Below are 20,405 nucleotides of genomic sequence, written 5' to 3'. Positions count from 1 at the left end.
GAGCAGCTAAAGTGAATGTTACCAACAAATTAAAGTGGCACATTCCATCCATACACATAAAGACAAAAAAACTCACTGAAAAAAGTGGCCTAAACGGGTAAAAATGATCCAAACCCAGACACTGTAGCGTGTCTATAACCGGGGGAGCAATTCCTCCGCATGCGGTCCACAGATAACGGCAATCCCCAGCAAAAAATATATGCATTTATATATTTTTTCATCTGCACAATGTATCATTTTGTGTAAGATGTCCTTGTGGTGCATGCGGTCCGCCCCGGCATCCTCCATTGTACGCATTTTTTGCTGGGGATTGCTGTTGTCTGCGGACCGCATGCACCACAAGGACATCTTACACAAAATGATACATTGTGCAGATGAAAAAATATATAAATGCATATATTTTTTGCTGGGGATTGCCGTTATCTGCGGACCGCATGCGGAGGAATTGCTCCCCCGGTTATAGACGGGCTACAGTGTCTGTGTTTGGAGCATTTTCACCCGTTTAGGCCACTTTTTTCAGTGAGTCATTTACTACACTATATTTACTCCAAATGGTTTCTAAAAACTAAACCTACAACTAATCCCACAAAATAAAAATAAAAAAGAAGAAAAAATAAACAAGGAACAGAAAGGAAGAGAATATTATGGGTCCTTAAGGCTAAAATGAATTATGTCACTAAGAGATTAAAAATGCAATAGTGTCCCCTGAGTTGTGCGCCAACAAGATTTACTGCAGACACAAAATTTATAATAAAAGAAGTGACATTTATGGGAGGGTTTTTCCAATTTTAATGTGACTATTATGAGGTTAAAACATAATTTTTCTCATAAATGCGGGCACATATATAAATATGGGACCAACACAGATGTCTGACTCTTCAGCTGCCAAGTGCACATGTAACAGGTCAGCCAGTGTCACAGGTACAAAACTGCTGACAGATGCCCTTTAATTATATTCTAAGTTATCTACAGATAGGTTAGGCCTTTTGCACACGACCAAATAGCTTTTTCAGTATTTTGCAGTCCGTTAAAAACGGATCCGCAAAAAATACGGATGACGTCCGTGTGAATTCAGTTTTTTGGGGAACGGAACAGCTGGCCCCTGATAGGACAGTACTATCCTTGTCCCTTATGCGGACAATAATAGGACATGTTCTATCTTTGAACGGAACAGAAATACGGAAGGCATACGGAGTACCTTCCGTTTTTTTTTTGCGGATCCATTTAAATGAATGGTTCCGTATACGGTCTGTATACGGAACGCAAAAAACGGAACGGAAACGGAAAAAAAAAACCTTCATGTACAAGAGGCCTTAGACCTCTTTCACACTACCGTTTTTTTTCTTCTGTTTTGCGGGTTGTCTTTTGCGTTCCGTATACGGAACCGTATGCATTCCGTTTCCGTATTTCCGTTTTTCTGTTCCGTTGAAAGAAAGAACATGTCCTCCTATTATTGCCCGCAAATCACGTTCTGTGGCTCCATTCAAGTCAATGGGTCCACACAAAAAAATGGAACACATACAGAAATTCATCTGTATGTCTTCCGTATCCGTTCCGTTTTTGCGGAACCAGCTATTGAAAATGTTATGCCCAGCCCAATTTTTTCTATGTAATAACTGTATTCTGTATATGCCATACGGAAAAATGGAACGGAAAAACAGAACGGAAAAACGGAAGGGAAACAAAAAAACTGAACAACGGATCCGTGAAAAACAGACTGCAAAACACTGAAATAGCCATACGGTCGTGTGAAAGAGGCCTTAGACATACACATTATATGAACAAATAACCACAATCAGTTAGAGGAAATGATTTCCTTTGAAAATGTTTGTCAAGCTTTGATTAGATTTTTTACCTTAACAGAAATAAGAGTTTTGGCTACATGAGAAATGATGGGAGTTAGTCTACCGTCTCTTATAACCAAAGCCAGAAATTCATTTGACGTGGGCTTTAGGAGACGGTTGACATAATATCTGGTCTACTACAGTAACACGCATTGAGTACCTAAGATGTTATTATATGAATTTCATACCAAGGTCAAAACTGATAAAAATTCATTGCCCTAAAAGATTTCTTTCTCTTAGTTTGCAGAGGAATATGAGGCAACTTAAAAGCTGGCTGCCTAGAAACCCAATGAAGCTTGACAAAGAGGCCCTTCCAGACCTAGAGGAGACAGATTGCTATACAGCTCCATTCAGTCGAGCTCGCATGCACCAGTAAGTGCAAAATTTTTGTGTTCAATCATTCAGCTACAAGCTGTTACTCACAATGCTCTGAACCTGACTAAAGCCAAGAACCTTGATATGCAAAAGCATGCTTCAAAAAGTTGTACCCCAGGGATACTTTAATGTATTAGAACAGCTGTGTTCTGCCTCTCTGCTGTCTCCGTTGAAGGGGCTGTCCTTTGACTTTAAATTTCTTTGGTTGCTTTCCAAATGTAAATTAATAAAAATGTACTTTAATTATGATTGCTTCACCATTGGCCAAATTTCAGAGCCGCTCTTGGTCCTCAAAGTGTAGCTTCCACTGTGGTTTTGACACAGATAGAGATCTTCTTCCCTCTCTTTTTGTGTCAGATTAGGCAAGAACTGAGCCAAACAGCCAGCACTCTTCATTACAGTATGTCAATGGCAAAATAACTTTTTATGTTGCCAGATAAACCCTTTAACATGAATGAAAAGCTATAGATTTGTGTCCTTAGCCTCCATATCATGCACGTGGGCATGTCTGCTTCATCATAGAGTATGTTCCCCATATGTGCTTGTCTAAGATATTTTGTAACATTTTGATTATGGGTTTAAATGGATAGGAGGAGGAAAAGGAAAATGACATGGAATATTTGTGATGGGTTGACTAAAGACAGTTATCCTTAGCCTCCAAAATGGCTGACAATGGATATGTTTTCCAGTAATTAGCTAATTTTGACTAAATAATGAAGTTGGTGCTTGGTTTAATATGCAAATGGATAAAAGGGATGCACTACTTCTTGTAGAATCTAATCGTAAGGTTGATTCAGACAAATCGGACCTGAATCAAATTTAAAAAAATTTGCTAATCTCTAATTGCAACATGTACTCAATAAAGAAAAAAATTCTCACTACTCATGTGTCTGCAGTCCCACCATTCCTACATTGTGACCTCATTCCGCTTTGTTTCCCCACTGGACTGGAAGTGTCTTGGTCCATGACTTCTGCAGCCATCGTTGGCCTCAACATTAACATGTGCTAAAACAGAACGTAATTGCTAGTGACATGCTAGCGACATGCCCTTCTAGCATATGTGACCACTGAGGCCAGTGGTTGTCTCCGATGGTCAAGAGACCAAGCCACGTCTGGTCTGATTGAAGAACCGAAGCAAGCGGAATCGGGCTGTGGTGCAGGAATAGTGGGACTGTGGACAAGTGAGTGTTTTTTTTTTTCTTTCATTCAGCACAGGTTCCAATGATTGAGTTATTTAGCTCCTAGACCAGACAACTCCTTTAAACCTAAGAAGGACCCCCCTAATGTGAGAATTGTATACTAACATGTGCTACGAGCTAATGTAACTGCTAACTGGACCGAATGGTTATTATTAATCTACATTTCTAGTCTTGATAAGGCTAGGTATAATTTGAATAACAGCCTTGAGTCTTAGGCTCCTCGCTTAAATAAGCCCCCACCAAAAGCCAATCTTCATACCTTCAAACCTCAACCTTTGCAGTAATCATTCACTTAATAAATCTAAATCATATGTATCCCTGTAAGCCAGTCCTGACCCTGAATAGCGAATATTCTTCTCCACGTGACCTCCCAAAGTTACATGCCTCTGGTGTCTAGTGGACAATTCAGGCCTTTGACTAGGATTCTGAGTCTCGGTCAATATTAGATAAAAGAGTTAATACTTTGTATTAGCTTTCCATTCCGTATATATTCCACAACACCCACAGAAAGCTGTTCTCATTTTCGCACAGAATATTTAGCAGGATGTTATTGCCATTAGGTATTTATATCCAAGCACAGATTTTACACTTCTGATGTTATGAAAGTTGCTCAAAAATGCTTGCACAATACGACTATGTTCCTTTGTTAGGGAAATTTAGTTGTGCTTTGATAGCTGTTTCATTAAGGTCATGGTCACACAAAAGACTATGGGGCACAGTTATTAAGACTGGCATTTTAGACGCCGTTCTTAATAAGCACTGTAGCCGGCCTCTACATAACTTTGGCGTATCCACCATCATTTCTAAATGTACGATAGCTTCATAGCTGTCTTACATTTAGACCATTTCTACATCTAAACCAGGCGTGGAAAATAATGAATGAGATGAGCCTGCTGACCCGTCCCCTCCCATGCCACGCCCAGTTTTTTGATCTGGTGTGAGCGGTGAATAAGTCGCAGATTCTGCAGCACCATGGCATCCTACAGAATCTGTGCCAAATATACGCCACAAAAGTGGCATATATATGGTCAAAAATAACCCCCTATATTTTAATAAATTTGCTTAGTTATAGGTAGAGATGAGCACATTTTTTAAAATTACATTTGTGTCTGATTCCACCACCTCTACTGTCCAATTTGAACCAAATCAAAAGTGCTGTTATTGCCTGAAAATATATAACGGTATCTCTCCGTGATTTTTTTGCATTCACATAGAATTCAAAATCGGCAGAATCAGAAATATTTAAAAGAAAATGGGTAAAATTTCCAAATTTTAGAATTGATTTAGGGTACTTTCACACTAGCGTTTTTATTTTTCAGCATAGAGTTCCGTCACAGGGGCTCTATACCGGAAAAGAACTGATAAGGCATATCCCCATGCATTCTGAATGGAGAGTAATCCGTTCAGGATGCATCAGGATGTCTTCAGTTCAGTCATTTTGACTGATCAGGCAAAAGATAAAACCGTAGCATGCTACGGTTTTATCTCCGGCCAAAAAAAACGGAAGACTTGCTGGAATGCTGGATCCGGCATTTTTTCCCATAGGAATGTATTAGTGCTGAATCCGGCATTCAAAATCCCGGATTGCCGGATCCGTCCCTCCGGTCTACGCATGCGCAGACCGGTAAAAATGTGAAAAAAGATACAAGACGGATCCGTCTGTCCGCAAGCGGAGAGACGGATCCGTTCTTGCAATGCATTTGTGAGACGCATCCGCATCCGGATGCGTCTCACAAATGCTTTTAGTCACATCTAGATCGGCAGATCCGGCGGGCAGTTCCGACGACGGAACTGCCCGCCGGATCACACTGCCGTAAGTGTGAAAATACCCTTACTCTTATATAATTATTTATTTATTGTTTCCTTTAGACTCCAAGGTTGTAGAGTACAGTAGACAAAGGCAGACCTTGTGGGTGCTATAGGGCCATTGGATGGGAGGGGCCACAACTTGGTTGGTCCTTTTCCCAGTTGGCTAGTGAGAGCCTGTGCAGGACTCTCCTCTCCAGAAGAAGTATATTTTCAGCAAACAGAGGGTGGGGAAATGGCCCAAATGCAATGGAAAGGGTATGAAGAGGAAAACTAATGCAAGGTCCTTACATCCTGGATGTCAAAACCATCAACATAATGCAGGGGCCATTTTTGTTTGTTATGGGTCACTCTAATTATTATGTACGCTACATTTTAGGCTCTTTTTCTAATGACAGGATAAAGGACAGATATTAAGGATCTATTATGATCTGGCGTGACTACAGACGAGCACATCAATTCTAAACATATTGGATTTGAGAGAGAGAAATGAATGCAAAAAATTTTTAGAAAGTGAGAGACAATATAAAAAAACATGGGCCCCATTAGACCTTAGTTTGTCATACACAAATTTTTAGGCCAATTGGAGCACTTTCCATTTGAACTTGATTTGCATTTTGAGCGCTTTCCTAATCTCTGCTCATGACCCACTAGTAAGTGTCCACCAAATAACTACTTAAAGGGGTTGTGCCGTAAAAAAATTCTACATTTCTCAAGCCAGCCTTTATTAGGAAATTTATTAAAATCACTTAGCTCATGTGCCCTTACTAGGACTAGGCAGAAAAGGACAAGCGCCAAAATGGAGCAGTGTGAGAGGATACCCACAGTTCCACTGGCACTACAAATGGTCAGAGCAGTAGGATTGCTGATAGATGGTCGCAATACCTATGTACCTGGCGGTACTGCTGTATCTCTGCCCTGACTTCCCAAAGGAGAATTAGTGGTAATTTATAAACTCACTGGACCTTTTGTACTTCCACAAGTGAGTACCACTAATAATGTCAGTGTCAGGTGCTCCTTGTATAACCTGGGTGTAATCACCAGGTCCTACAACAAGATAGCCGTCTAGACACTACAACTCTATGTCAGGTTGAGGCTCTGAAGGATATTAGCCCCCTTGGCCTGACTAGAGATGTACCAGGAGCGTCAGGGAGAAAGGTGAGACAGTATCACAGCCAGGCATCTGTTTAAGACTGAGCGCTATTATGCTTGGCTAATGGACTGTCACTCCCTGCACTACTTAGCAGCCGCAACATCCAGTGTCAGATTCAAATGCCCTACATGCGCTCTACGCGTTTCTGTGCCCCTATTCATCAGGAGCATCAGGCAAGACTAGAGGAGTCATTTTCTGAAGTCACAGAATTTTCATGGAGTCGGCGGTGAACGCTGCACGTGTATATCGCAGCGTTAGCGGCGCTATGATGGGCGTGAGCGCGCCACCGTCTCCAGCTCTTTTTGTAAGGGAGTGCTTGTGAAGAGGAGGGTGGGCGTTGTACGGAGCAGCCAATCAGAGGAGGAGGGAGTGGCAGAGATTCACTCCCGCGGCCAAGCTCCCGATCGCGCTGCTAAGTTCTATGTGATGCGACCAGTCTCCCATAAAGTTAGTATGGGGGATCTATAGGCAACTTTAAAACCTCCTCAGAGTGACAAAGAATATAAAGAGTGGCAGACATACTAAAGAGGCCCTGACAGCTGTCCAGACGGGACCAATGTCAGCAGTGTGTTAGCAAGATACAAAACCCACAGTTTTATGGCTAATGATATTAGGAAACATGTAGCCACGGACCAGTTAACTCAAATAAAATAAAATAAAGTGAAGTATAGCTGATGGTACACCATATATTTATAAGGGACATCGAGCAAGATGAATATTGCGGCATAACCAACATAGGGGGAGCTACAAAACATTTCTCAAGCCAGCACCTGGATCTGAGTATGTGTCATTGCTTAGAATTAAAAAATTAGTATAACCAATGAGCTGTTCAAAAATACATCAGTGTTGCATCACGTGATCTTAGTTTTTTATCCCTTATTTCTTGTCCACCTCACTGAGGACATATCTTCCTCTGGAGGTCGCAGGGAAAGAGATACAGCTGAAAGGACATGCTCCCTGAGCTGCCAGCTTGATATAAATCTAGCAAATCATGGAGCAATGAATAGGGAGATCTCTACTAATATGAGATTGTCATGTACTATATGATGTCTGATTTTCATTTTTTACATCACTCATGGCATGAACACTTTAAAATGGGTCTAGTTCCTCACATATGACCTATCACTAGAGATGAGCGAATCAAATCCAACGAAGTGGAATTCCATCCGAATTTCAGGATAAATTTGATTCGCCGTAAAGCTGAGTTTCCTCGTGCTTCGTGGTAGCGAATGTTTTAACCTCAAATAGTGTAAAAAACAAAAAAAATCATACTTAGCTCCTCCATTTGCTCACGACGGGCCACCACCGCCATCTTGATTAAAGAGCTTGGACAAAATCCTGTGAATGGTGACGTGCAAGATTTTGTGCAAGATCTTCAAGCAAGATGGTGGCGGACGGCCCGTCAAGAGCAAATGAAGATGGTAAGTATGATTACATTTTTTTTCTGTTCATTTTAAACTGTATTTTTGCTTTCAGATGCCGCGATCATGTATGAATGCGGCCTCTGAGGGGTACAATGATGGGGAGCGGCGCTATCGCTGCTCTCTGTCATTGCACCCACTACTTACAAAGAAATGTGCTTCGTCACAAAGCAAATTTTTGGGGAAAATTCGGCTAATCAGCCAAATCGAATTTTGCAAAGGTTCGCTCATCTCTACCTACATTTTTTTTTCAGTATTTTGTTCATCCTTTGAGTTTTTGGGATACTGGAACCTCTGTGTTGTAACAGGCATCCTGGGATCTAGTTTTGTATTAAGAATTCAAAATAAGCCTGTAGGGGTTTAGAATGCAGGAAATAAAAGTAGATTGCATTAAAGATACTGTAAGGATAGTTTAGCACACTCCAGGGACTGAAAACCCATTCTCTATGTAAAAACCAGGCTGTTATTGGCAAGCGTGCACCATCAATGAGGCAATCGCCTCAGGCAGCACCAGGTAGGGGCAAGAGGTAGGCAGCGGAAAGGGCCATAGGCAATGAGTGCTTTCATTGTGGCAAAGGGGTTAGGTTAAAAAATTGTCATGGGTCGGGGTGGGGGGAGCTGTATCAGTTTTCTCCGCAGGCAACAGAAAGGCTAGGTGCACCTCTGGTTATTGGTGGCAAACACATCGATTTTTGCAATGCTCCCAAGTGTAGGTACCTTTACATTTGGCAAAGAAATCTGCTATTTAGGGTCAGGAGTGTATCATAGTAAATCAGCAGTGTGCTAATATAGCTAGCCGAAAGATAAATAAGTAGTAGTTTTTTTTTTTTTGTAAGTTTGTAGAAGATATTGCTAACGGTCAGAAAGCCCCTTTCATTTATTTAACTCCTACACCACACGTCTCCACTACTGTGTGTCAGATGTTCATACAAGTTTAATCCGTTTTTAATTAAGTAATAATGCATCTTTTAGCATCTCAGTCCCCTGTGCTTAGAAAACTGCTTTAACCTTTATAAACACATTTTAAGATCCCTGTGGGAACACAAAATGCAAGAATAGAGGTTAAGCATGTTCAGAAGATAATCTGCAATGCAGTCTATTCTTATTTTTGTTGGTCTGCCTTTGGACTTAATCACTGGATCCTAAATAAACATCAAAATATAAAATTAAATTATAATACTATACACTCTATAAAATTATAATAATAAAAATATTAGCATATATAGAAAGTTCTCATGTCACACCCAGCACCCTAGCAATCAGGTGTTATCAGCAGCCGCTGACGCCAGACACTAAAAAGTGAATGGAAGAGAAGCTGAATGGGGTCTGAGCTACAGTACGCTGGCACGGCCACTACATAGCAAGCCTTTTACTTCAGGGTTTCTCCTCTGTTTAGTTTCCAGGTCTGGTAACTGCCTGAAAAACAGCCGATCTATGGAGATGCCCTGTGTTGGACACCCATACACCTGATGTAGATGACCGGTCCTGAGGCTAGGTCATCAACACCTTTAGTTCATTCAACCCCTTTAACACACCACAAGCTTGGCCTACAATACAGTGCTTGCCTATAACAGCTTTCAGGCAATTATCAAAATGGGTCCCATATTATGGTGTTGGACTTTGCCATCCAGAACAGAATTGTCTCACTACCTTACCTTCATCCTTGGGTCAGTAGTTCTTCTCAGGTTCTTGCCACTATGTATAAAAGAAGGTAGGATTAAGTAGGGTTGGACCACCTCTCTTCAAGGGTCTCATAGAAGCCAAATGGTCAACCTCTGTGGTGCACATAAGCTCTGGGTGTCAAGATGGAACATAAATCATCAATAAATACTGTAGGGCCAGGCAACAAGATTAGCTTTTCATCCTCTTCCACCTGTGTAGAGTAAGTTTCTGGAGCTGAAATTGTGGTATATACTACCAAGAGGTTTACTAGCTATTGTTAGCTTAATGTATTAAATCACTGAGTTTTTTTGTCAAAAATCAATTTTATATTACACTTTGCCTCTCATTAAGCAGTTTTTTTTTTTTTGTTTTTTTTTACTAAGTTGTGAATTTCCTCATAAGAAATCTGTTTCAAAGTCTAAAATAAAAATCTGATTCAGTTTTTTTCTTCAACAGCTTCACAATAAACAACAAAGACTCATTCTTTAGTAACTCCACAAGAAGCCGCATTGTCCATCATGTCTTGCAGAGGACGAAATATGAAGATGGAAAATCAAAAATGGGTGAGTTTTTATGTTTTCAGTTTTCACAGAAGTGAAAGAAACAAGCTACATTCTCAGACAGGGCATAGACAGATATGTCCACCTTTTCCTTTCTGTAAATCTCATTAAGGACTCCACTACCATGATACCAATTCAATTCATTACTGCGCCATGCTATCAAAATCCTTGCCAGGCTGCAATTCACATCATGACCACAAGGAGAACAGATATAAAAGCATATAACGTACACGTCTCCGATTATCGCAAAATCATATTCATCTTGTGATATCTCCAGCCAAGAGGAAACATAAGGAAGGACACATCTTTATTCAATCCTGTTTTATATTTCTTTACCTAGTGGCTTGTATTAAATACCAGTTAAAGGGAACCAGTCACCAGGAAATGTGAATTAATCTGCCAGTAGCATGTTAAAGAGCAGGAGGAGCTGAGCAGATTGATACATAGTTTTGTGGAGAAAGATTCAGTATAACTTGTATTTTATTCATGTGAATTCCTGCTCATTCTGGGCTTTGAAGTCCAGGAGGTGGTCCTATCACACAGTTAGAAAGGGGAGGCTGTCAATCACTGATAGGACCACCTCCTGGACTTCAAAGCCCAGAATGAACATGGATATAAATATATAAAACAGGTTTTACTGAATATTTTCTCATAAAACTATATACAGTATCAATCTGTTCAACTCCTCCTGCTTAATAACATGCTACATGCAGCTGAAACACCATGTTCAGGGTGACGGGTTCCCTTTAAGGCTTGATAGCTAATATGTCATCCAATCAAGCTACTATATACGCTCACTTCAGACAAGTATTGTCACACCTGTGACAGGTGTTAGAAGGTCTGAAAGACTGACTGCACATAAGTGATTTAACAGCCTCTTTTGGTTTCACTTTGTCTGTGTGTTGCTGGTATGTACACACCTCCTGTTCAGGTGTGGATCATGTGACCTTTACCTCTCCCTATTTAGTCTGACTTTACCCATCACTCCTTGCTCTTTATAGCTTCATTTGGTTTTGGAAGAGCTGGAGTGTGGTTAGTGTTGAAGTCCTGTTCATCCATCATCCTCAGAAGTTAAGTGTTCCGCTTGTTGTGTTTTATAATCCCCCTCCCCCGGTTGTTTACTAGGCCTCAGCGAGATGCTGGTTCCTTCACTAAGGAAGGAGCGAGTTGTCTCTGCCCAGTCATTACCTTTAGGGCATCCAAGGGTCGCCAGGGTTTTCTAGGTTCCTGTGTATGGGCATCTCTACCATCGAGAGGTGCCCATATGGATAGGAGTTAGGGCCAAGAGCAGGGTTTTATAGGCGGTGACCCTTTTCCTTTCCTAGCGGTGAGGCCTACTGTCTTTCCCCTTCCTTCTTGTTGTCTTTTGGTGTTCTACCCTACTACATTCGTGATAAGTATACAGTATATGTACAACCATACAATTCTGTCAGATCGAGAAGAGGAACCTATAGGCTAAAGTTCCATTAACACCTTCTTCTTTTTAGGAATCAACAGATTGCTCAGCAATGGAACATATGAAGCAGCTTTTCCACCCCATGAGGTGAGTCTATCTATAAGACTATTATCTCCATGAATTTTTGCAATCTTAAAGGGGTTATCCCATGATAGATGTAAAAAAATCAGGCATCATATTGTACATGAAGAGCTCTTTCTAACAAAGCTAGAACCAGTCGTGTACCTCACATGGGTGCAGAGATCTCCCCAGTCATTGCTCCAATTGCTCTTCTAGATTATCTTCAGCCTAGCAGCTCAGGGAGTGTGTCCTTTCTTCTGCAGCCCTCTCCCTGTAACTGCCAAAGCTTCTAACAGAACATATAGCTGGTGGTCTTTGAAGATTTAAGCAGAGCATTTTCGACCAGCTCAGTGAGATGAACAAAAAATAAGGAAAACAACAAACAGCAGGTGGCACTATACAGATACATTTTATTGAACCCAGTAGCTATACTAAATTTTTTATTGCATACAATTACAAAAGTATTCAGATCCAGGTGCTGGTTTAAAGATGTGGAATATATTAAACCAATCCAGGAAAACTAATACTAGAAACAACTACAGTACACTGTACACTGACATCTCTGGGAGCTTCTAATATAATGCCCTGGGCCTGTGATGTTGTTATGTATGTGATGTTGTGATGTTGACTTATGAATGGAAAAGAACACTAAACTAAATATAAAGCTTTTAAAAAGTGAATACCTATATTAAGTCTTTGACATATACAGTCAGGTCCATAAATATTGGGACATTGACACAATTCTAACATTTTTGACTCTATACACCACCACAATGGATTTGAAATGAAACAAACAAGATGTGCTTTAACTGCAGACTGTCAGCTTTAATTTGAGGGTATTTACATCCAAATTAGGTCAACGGTGTAGGAATTACAACAGTTTGCATATGTGCCTACTAATTGTTAAGGGACCAAAAGTAACAGGACAATTGGCTTCTCTGCTGTTCCATGGCCAGGTGTGTGTTATTCCCTCATTATCCCAATTACAATGAGCAGATAAAAGGTCCAGAGTTCAAGTCCTATTTGCATTTGGAATCTGTTGCTGTCAACTCTCAAGATGAGATTCACTGACACTATCAGTGAAGCAAGCCATCATTAGGCTGAAAAAAACAAAACAAACTCATCAGAGAGATAGCAAAAACATTAGGCGTGGCCAAAACAACTGTTTGGAACATTCTTAAAAAGAAGGAACGTACCAGTGAGCTCAGCAACACTAAAGGACCCGGAAGACCACGGAAAACAAATGTGGTGGATGACCGAAGAATTATTTCCCTGGTGAAGAAAACACCCTTCACAACAGTTGGCCAGATCAAGAACACTCTCCAGGAGTTAGGTGTATGTGTGTCAAAGTCAACACTCAAGAGAAGACTTCACCACAGTGAATACAGAATGCAGAGGGTTTACCACAAGATGTAAACCATTGGTGAGCCTCCAAAACAGGAAGGCCAGATTAGAGTTTGCCAAACGACATCTAAAAAAGCCTTCACAGTTCTGGAATAACATCCTATGGACAGATGAGACCAAGATCAACTTGTACCAGAGTGATGGGAAGAGAAGAGTATGGAGAAGGAAAGGAACTGCTCATGATCCTAAGCATACCACCTCATCAGTGAAGCATGGTGGTGGTAGTGTTATGGCGTGGGCATGTATGGCTGCCAATAGAACTAGTTCTCTTGTATTTATTGATGATGTGACTGCTGACAAAAGCAGCAGAATGAATTCTGAAGTGCAATATTATCTGCTCATATTCAGCCAAATTCTTCAGAACTCATTGGACGGTGCTTCACAGTGAGGATAGACAATAACCCAAAGCATACTGCAAAAGCAACCAAAGAGTTTTTTAAGGGAAAGAAGTGGAATGTTATGCAATGGCCAAGTCAATCACCTGACCTGAATCCGATTGAGCATGCATTTCACTTGCTGAAGACAAAACTGAAGGGAAAATGCCCCAAGAACAAGCAGGAACTGAAGACAGTTGCAGTAGAGGCCTGGCAGAGCATCACCAGGGATGAAACCCAGCGTCTGGTGATGTCTATGCATTCCAGACTTCAGGCTGTAATTGACTGCAAAGGATTTGCAACCAAGTATTAAAAAGTGAAAGTTTGATTTATGATTATTATTGTGTCCCATTACTTTTGGTCAAGTAATAAGTGGGAGGCACATATGCAAACTGTTGTAATTCCTACACCGTTCACCTGATTTGGATGTAAATACCCTCAAATTAAAGCTGAGAGTCTGCAGTTAAAGTACATTTTGTTCATTTCATTTCAAATCCATTGTGGTGATGTATAGAGCCAAAAATTTTAGAATTGTGTCAATGTCCCAATATTTATGGACCTGACTGTATGTGTGTAAATGAAGGTTAAGAGAACTGGAGATTAGGGTTGAGCGAACCCGAACTGTAAAGTTCGGGTTCGTACCGAACTTTACGGTGTTCGGCACTCGAACCCGAACCTTTCAGTAAAAGTTCGGGTTCGGGTTCAGTGTTCGGGTAATATTAATATACCATCGGATCTGAGTTTTCTCCAATCCGATGGTATATTTTAACTTGAAGCGTCCCCATCACCATGGGAACGCCTCTGTTAGAATAAACCATCGAAAAAAAAATCATTGGTTAACAACCCCCCTCCCCCCCATCATTGGTGGCAGCGGAGCGGCAGTTCCGATCGGAGTCCCAGACCTGTCACTTACCAGTAGGAGGAGCGCCGGCCACAGACAGCGCACATAAGTATAATGCTGCTAAAAGTGCTAAGTAACCATGGCAGCCTGGACTGCAGTAGCATCCTGGCTGCCATGGTAACCGATCGGAGCCCCAGCGATTAAACTGGGACTTCGATCGGAACTGCCGCTCCGCTGCCACCAATGATGGGGGGGGGGGGGTTGTTAACCAATGATTTTAATTAGGGGGGTGGAGAGGGGAGGCCGCACTGGACACCAATGATTTTAATAGGGGGGGGCCGCACTCACCACCAATGATTTTAATAGGGGGGAGTGGGGGTGGGGGGGCCGCACTGGCCACTAATGATTTTAATGCTGGGGAGAGAAGGAGGGGGGGCCACACTGGCCACCAATGATTTTAATACTGGGGAGGGAGGGGGGTCTGGCCCCTGCTGCCTGGCAGCACCCGATCTCTTACAGGAGGCTGAGATCCGCACAATTAACCCCTTAGGTGCGGCACCTGAGGGGTTAATTGTGCGGATCACAGCCCCCTGTAAGAGATCGGGTGCTGCCAGGCAGCAGGGGGCAGTTATGTACACAGTTCTTAGTATATTCTAACTTGAAGCGTCCCCATCACTATGGGAACGCCTCTGTGTTAGAATATACTGTCGGATCTGAGTTTTCACGATAGTGAAAACTCAGATCTGAAAAAGCTAATACTATTATTTTCCGTTATAACCATGTTATAACGGAAAATAATAAAGTGAAGTTCGGGTCCCCATTGACTTTAATGGGGTTCGGGTTCGAGTTCGGGTCCAAGTTCGGATCAAGTTTGGGTCCCGAACCCGAACTTTTTTTTAAAGTTCGGCCGAACTCCCCGAACCCGAACATCTAGGTGTTTGCTCAACTCTACTGGAGATATGTTAGGTCAAGTGGTGATGAACATTTTTTTTTCTGTACCCCTCCGTATTTATCTTTATTGATGATGTCTATTTGAAAAAATAATAATCATACATTTCAAAGTAAAGTTAAAGGGGTTGTTTACCCTTGGTGGCCTTTTGGGCAGACTCACCCCCAGAGTGGCTAGACATGTTGAGGGAATCACATTTACTTGATCGCCAGCGCTGAGTTCCGGCTCCTTCGCTACCCCTACACCACTGCAGACTTTCAGTCTCCCCACATCAACGTCCATGTTGACACAGGTCATATAGAAACATAGAATATGTTGGCAGATAAGAACCATTTGGCCCATCTAGTCTGCCCAATATACTAAATACTATAAATAGCCCCTGGCCCTATATTATATGAAGGATGGCCTTATGCCTATCCTATGCATGCTTAAACTCCTTCACTGGATTTGCAGCTACCACTTCTGCAGGAAGGCTATTCCATGCATCCACTACTCTCTCAGTAAAGTAATACTTCCTGATATTACTTTTAAACCTTTGCCCCTCTAATTAAAAACTATGTCCTCTTGTAGCAGTTTTTCTTCTTTTAAATATTCTCTCCTCTTTTACCTTGTTGATTCTCTTTATGTATTTAAAAGTTTCTATCATATCCCCTCTGTCTCGTCTTTCTTCCAAGCTATACATGTTAAGGTCCTTTAATCTTTCCTGGTAAGTTTTATCCTGCAATCCATGTACCAGTTTAGTAACTCTTCTCTGAACTCTCTCCAAAGTATCAATATCCTTCTGGAGATATGGTCTCCAGTACTGAGCACAATACTCCAAATGAGGTCTCACTAGTTAGTGCTCTGTAGAGCGGCATGAGCACCTCCCTCTTTATACTGGTAATTCCTCTCCCTATACACCCAAGCATTCTGCTAGCATTTCCTGCTGCTCTATGACATTGTCTGCCTACCTTTAAGTCTTCTGAAATAATGACCCCTAAATCCCTTTCCTCAGATACTTAGGTTAGGACTGTATCACTGATTTTATATTCTGCTCTTGGGTTTTTACGCCCCAGGTGCATTATCTTGCACTTATCAACATTAAATTTTAGTTGCCAGATTTTTTACTATTCCTCTAGTTTTACTAAATCCTTTTCCGTTTGGTGTATCCCTCCAGGAACATCAACCCTGTTACAAATCTTTGTGTCATCAGCAAAAAGACACACCTTACCATCGAGGCCTTCTGCAATTTCTCTGATAAAGATATTAAACAATATGGGTCCCAGAACAGATCCCTGAGGTACCCCACTGGTAACAAGACCATGGTCTGAATATACTCCATTGACTACAACCCTCTGTTGTCTGTCCCTCAGCCACTGCCTAATCCATTCAACAATATGGGAGTCCAAGCCCAAAGACTGCAATTTATTGATAAGGCTTCTATGTGGGACAGTATCAAAAGCCTTACTAAAGTCTAGATAAGCGATGTCTCAGCCATCTATTATTTTAGTCACCCAATCAAAAAATCTATTAGTTTGACATGATCTCTCTTAAGTAAACCCATGCTGTTTTTCATCTTTCAATCCATGGGATTTTAGATGTTCCACAATCCTCTCCTTAAGTATGGTTTCCATTAATTTCCCCACTATTGATGTCAGGCTTACTGGCCTATAGTTGCCTGATTCCTCCCTACTACCTTTTTTGTGAATGGGCACAATATTTGCTAATTTCCAATCTTCTGGGACGACTCCTGTTGCCAGTGATTGGTTAAATAAATCTGTTAATGGTTTTGCTAGTTCACCGCTGAGCTCTTTTAATAGCTTTGGGTGTATCCCATCAGGCCCCTGTGACTTATTTGTATTAATTTTAGACAGCTGACTTAGAACCTCTTCCTCTGTAAAGACACATGCATAAAAAGATTCATTAGTCTTCTTTCCTAACTGAGGTCCTTTTCCTTAATTTCCCTTTGTAAAAGCTGAACAGAAGTATTCATTGAGGCAGTCAGGTAGTTCTTTATCTTCTTCCATATACCTTGCTTCTTTTGTTTTTAATTTTGTAATTCCTTGTTTTAGTTTCCTTTTTTCATTTATGTATCTGAAGAATGCCTTATCGCCTTTTTTCCCTGACTGAGCTAATTTCTCTTCTGCCTGTGCTTTCGAAGCTCTTATAACTTGTTTGGCCTCTCTCTGCCCAATCTTATAAATTTGCCTGTCATCCTTGTTTTTGTTTTTTTTATAATTCCTAAATGCCATCTTTTTGTTTTTAATGATTTTGGCCACTTCTGCTGAGTACCACAGTGGTCTCTTCTTTTTTTTTGCTTTTACTGACAAGCCTAATGCAATTTTCTGTTGCCTTCAATAGTGCCACTTTTAAGTTGTCCCATTTCTCCTGGACTCCAATGAAACTGTTCCAATCTGATAGGGACTCGTATACCACTAATCTAATTTTAGAAAAGTCAGTTTTTCTAAAATTGAAAACTTTTGTTTTTGTGTGGTGTGACTCAGTCACTGTACTTATAGTAAACCACACTGACTGGTGATCACTAGATCCTAAGCTTTCCCCTACAGTAATATCAGATTCCAAATTCCCATTTGTGAATACTAAATCTAAAATGGCCTCCTTCCGGGTTGGCTCCTCAACTACTTGCTGTAGAGATAATCCCAGTAGGGAATTTAGAATATCTGTACTCCTGGCAGAACTAGCTATTTTGGTTTTCCAGTTTACATCAGGAAGATTAAAGTCTCCCATAATGATAACTTCCCCCTTCAATGTCATTTTAGCTATTTCCTCAACTAGTAGATCATCTAATTCTTTGACTTGGCTAGGTGGTCTATATATCACACCTACACGAGTCACGATGATAATGACTGACTGCAGTGGTGACATGTCCCCTATGTGTCATGTCACTGGGTTATGTGATGTATGGGTGACAAATGATTGCTGTGGCCGGTCATTGGCTGCAGTGACCACGTGACCCATGGAAAACCGGATCTTGATGTAGGGAGACCAGAGATCTGCAGCGGGAGCAATGGAGCCATAATCCAGTGACAGGAATCAGGCAAGTATGCTTCCCTTCTCATGTCCAGCCACGTGGGGGGGGGGGGGGGGGGTCTGCCTGAAGGAACCCATGGGTTAACAACCCATTTAAAATGATTTAAGGACACACAACATTGAAACCATACCTATTGTCACGATAGTTAGGGAAGCGGGGAAATAACCAAACACAGGAAAACTAACAGAACAAATGACTAGGCCCAAAAGCTAGGGAGAAAAGGGTCACCTCCTAGCGATCCCTAAAAGTTTTCCCTAAACTGCTGTGCCCATGTGTATACCCTAATGGTGGATATGCACATGCCCTCGTGCCTAAACCTATACAGCCTAGGCAAACTCTAAGCTGTAGGGAAAAGGGAAGAGGCAACCTACTTCCTCAAACCCGGTGGAAGCAAGCGTCTCCCTAGAGGCCTAGATAAAAGACACAAAGGGAAATAACGAAGAGGACTTATTTTGAGCAGAGCTGGAGTAGACGATCCACCACACATCCAGAGCTCACAGGAAAGAACTATAACCCGCACAGGCCACTGGGGGGAGGATGGATAAATAGCCTCACTAACAATCAAACCCAGTACACGGAAGATGGATCCAGCTCAAACCCAAACCAAAACAAACAGAGAAGTCAGACATGTGCAGCCAGTCTGACAGACCTCCTATATCCCAACACTGCCTGTAAATAAGGCACCAAGTGCCCATGTGGGAGAGTTACAGCGTACACAGTGCCTAAGTCCGCAGCCCCTAGCTGAAACTAGCTACTTCCACATTCTCTGTACTGTTCATTCCCTCTCCCTTGAAGTCACCATTATCCATACTATGGACTTTTGCTCCACAGCATCTACTGCGCATACGCTGGGCTCTTTAGGACCACTGGCTATAGACTGGGTCTGCACAAGATTTGGTTTCACAGATTGGTGATGCCAGGGGAAAGGGGATGGACCTTTCAGATGGGGAGAAGCTGGAATAAGCTGGATGTGGCGGTAACTCATCCACCTGAGCAGTGCCTGATTTTTATATATGAATTAAAGTTGTTTTTCTGGGGGATGCAGACACAGTATTGGAATATAATGGTATGTTAGTTTCATAGATGAAATGTAGGTGACAAACTCCCTTTTGAAACAATGACATGCCAAGGTTAGTGATATGAAATATACTATAGAAATTTTATCTAATCAATATGTGGTATACCAATGTCCCATGGAATATTTTTAAGTAAGCTCTCTGATTTACTCTAATTTATTTACCTCCTGTGCTATTGTAAACATATCTAATGTGGAGGAATGGATTTTGGACCTCTTCCTATAAGTCTTCTCCAGATTGTCCAAGACTGAGGTTGAGCTTGGACTTCAGAATAAAAAGACTTCTCATTTTAAAGAATAAGTCTGAGGTTTCTACAGAGGAGCTCAGATAATGCATGTGGAAAGTCACATGAAAATTGCATAAAATAAATTAAATGTAATATGTACAAAAAAAAGCATAACATTTAAGTTTTTAGAATATTAATGTGGTTGGACTCTACAGTGTATGTGGTAGATGTTTGAGGACAATTATTTGCCTACATGAACAATTTCATCTGCAGATCACTATTATCTTTGTACATAGATGACAGTACCAAAAAGGAACTAATATGGGCAAAGCCTGTTTATTTTTGGAATTTGAATGATTTTTAGATAAATGTTTAACAGTATCAAATATCTCTAATACAGACATCTAATAGTACAAGGATGCCCAACATGCGGCCCTCCAGCTGTTGCAAAATACAACTCCCAACATGCCTGGGCATCCTACAGCTATCAGGGCATGCTGGAAGTTGTAGTTTTGGAACAACTGGAGGGCCGCAGGTTGAGCATCCCTGTAATAGTACATTTTTTGAGAAATTTATATTAAGGGAAAATGACCAAATACTTTATGGAGATAAATATCTTCACCAAAGAAGTGAAAATGTGTTGTACCGCTGTTTAACACTTTAATACAGTATAAAAACAGTCTAATTACATTTTTATGTTTTTAGGGGAGCCACAAGAGCAGACACCCAATCAAAACCCATGGGGCCCAGAATCACAGGCACCTGTTGTATGAGCGGTGGGCACGTTGGGGGATGTGGTATAAGTATCAGCCGCTGGATTTAATCAGGTGTGTGCATGTCTTATTATAATTTATTTGTGGATATCTGTACGATCTAACTGTAAGGACAGGTTTTAAAGCATCAAAGATTCTGCTAGGAGGGTTTTACAATTTTTATTGCTGTGAATCTGGTTTTGACAAATTGGATTG

At 41.2% G+C, this 20,405-nt stretch overlaps 1 protein-coding gene across 3 annotated transcripts in view; it reads left to right on the top strand.

The window, feature by feature from the left end:
- ANO3 (anoctamin 3) overlaps nucleotides 1–20,405 on the top strand; it is a 509,047-nt gene that overhangs the window by 390,271 nt on the left and 98,371 nt on the right. For all 3 annotated transcript variants that reach the window (XM_040409380.1, XM_040409381.1, XM_040409382.1), the window contains 4 exons: nucleotides 2,085–2,216; nucleotides 9,917–10,023; nucleotides 11,508–11,563; nucleotides 20,143–20,264. In XM_040409380.1, the coding sequence (XP_040265314.1) occupies nucleotides 2,085–2,216; nucleotides 9,917–10,023; nucleotides 11,508–11,563; nucleotides 20,143–20,264 (417 nt within the window). The remainder of the gene's footprint in view (nucleotides 1–2,084; nucleotides 2,217–9,916; nucleotides 10,024–11,507; nucleotides 11,564–20,142; nucleotides 20,265–20,405) is intronic.

Source organism: Bufo bufo, chromosome 10 (assembly GCF_905171765.1).
Source record: "Bufo bufo chromosome 10, aBufBuf1.1, whole genome shotgun sequence".
NCBI lineage: Eukaryota > Metazoa > Chordata > Amphibia > Anura > Bufonidae > Bufo > Bufo bufo.
Note: the sequence above shows the minus strand (reverse complement) of the source record. Positions and strands in the feature narration are given on the sequence as shown.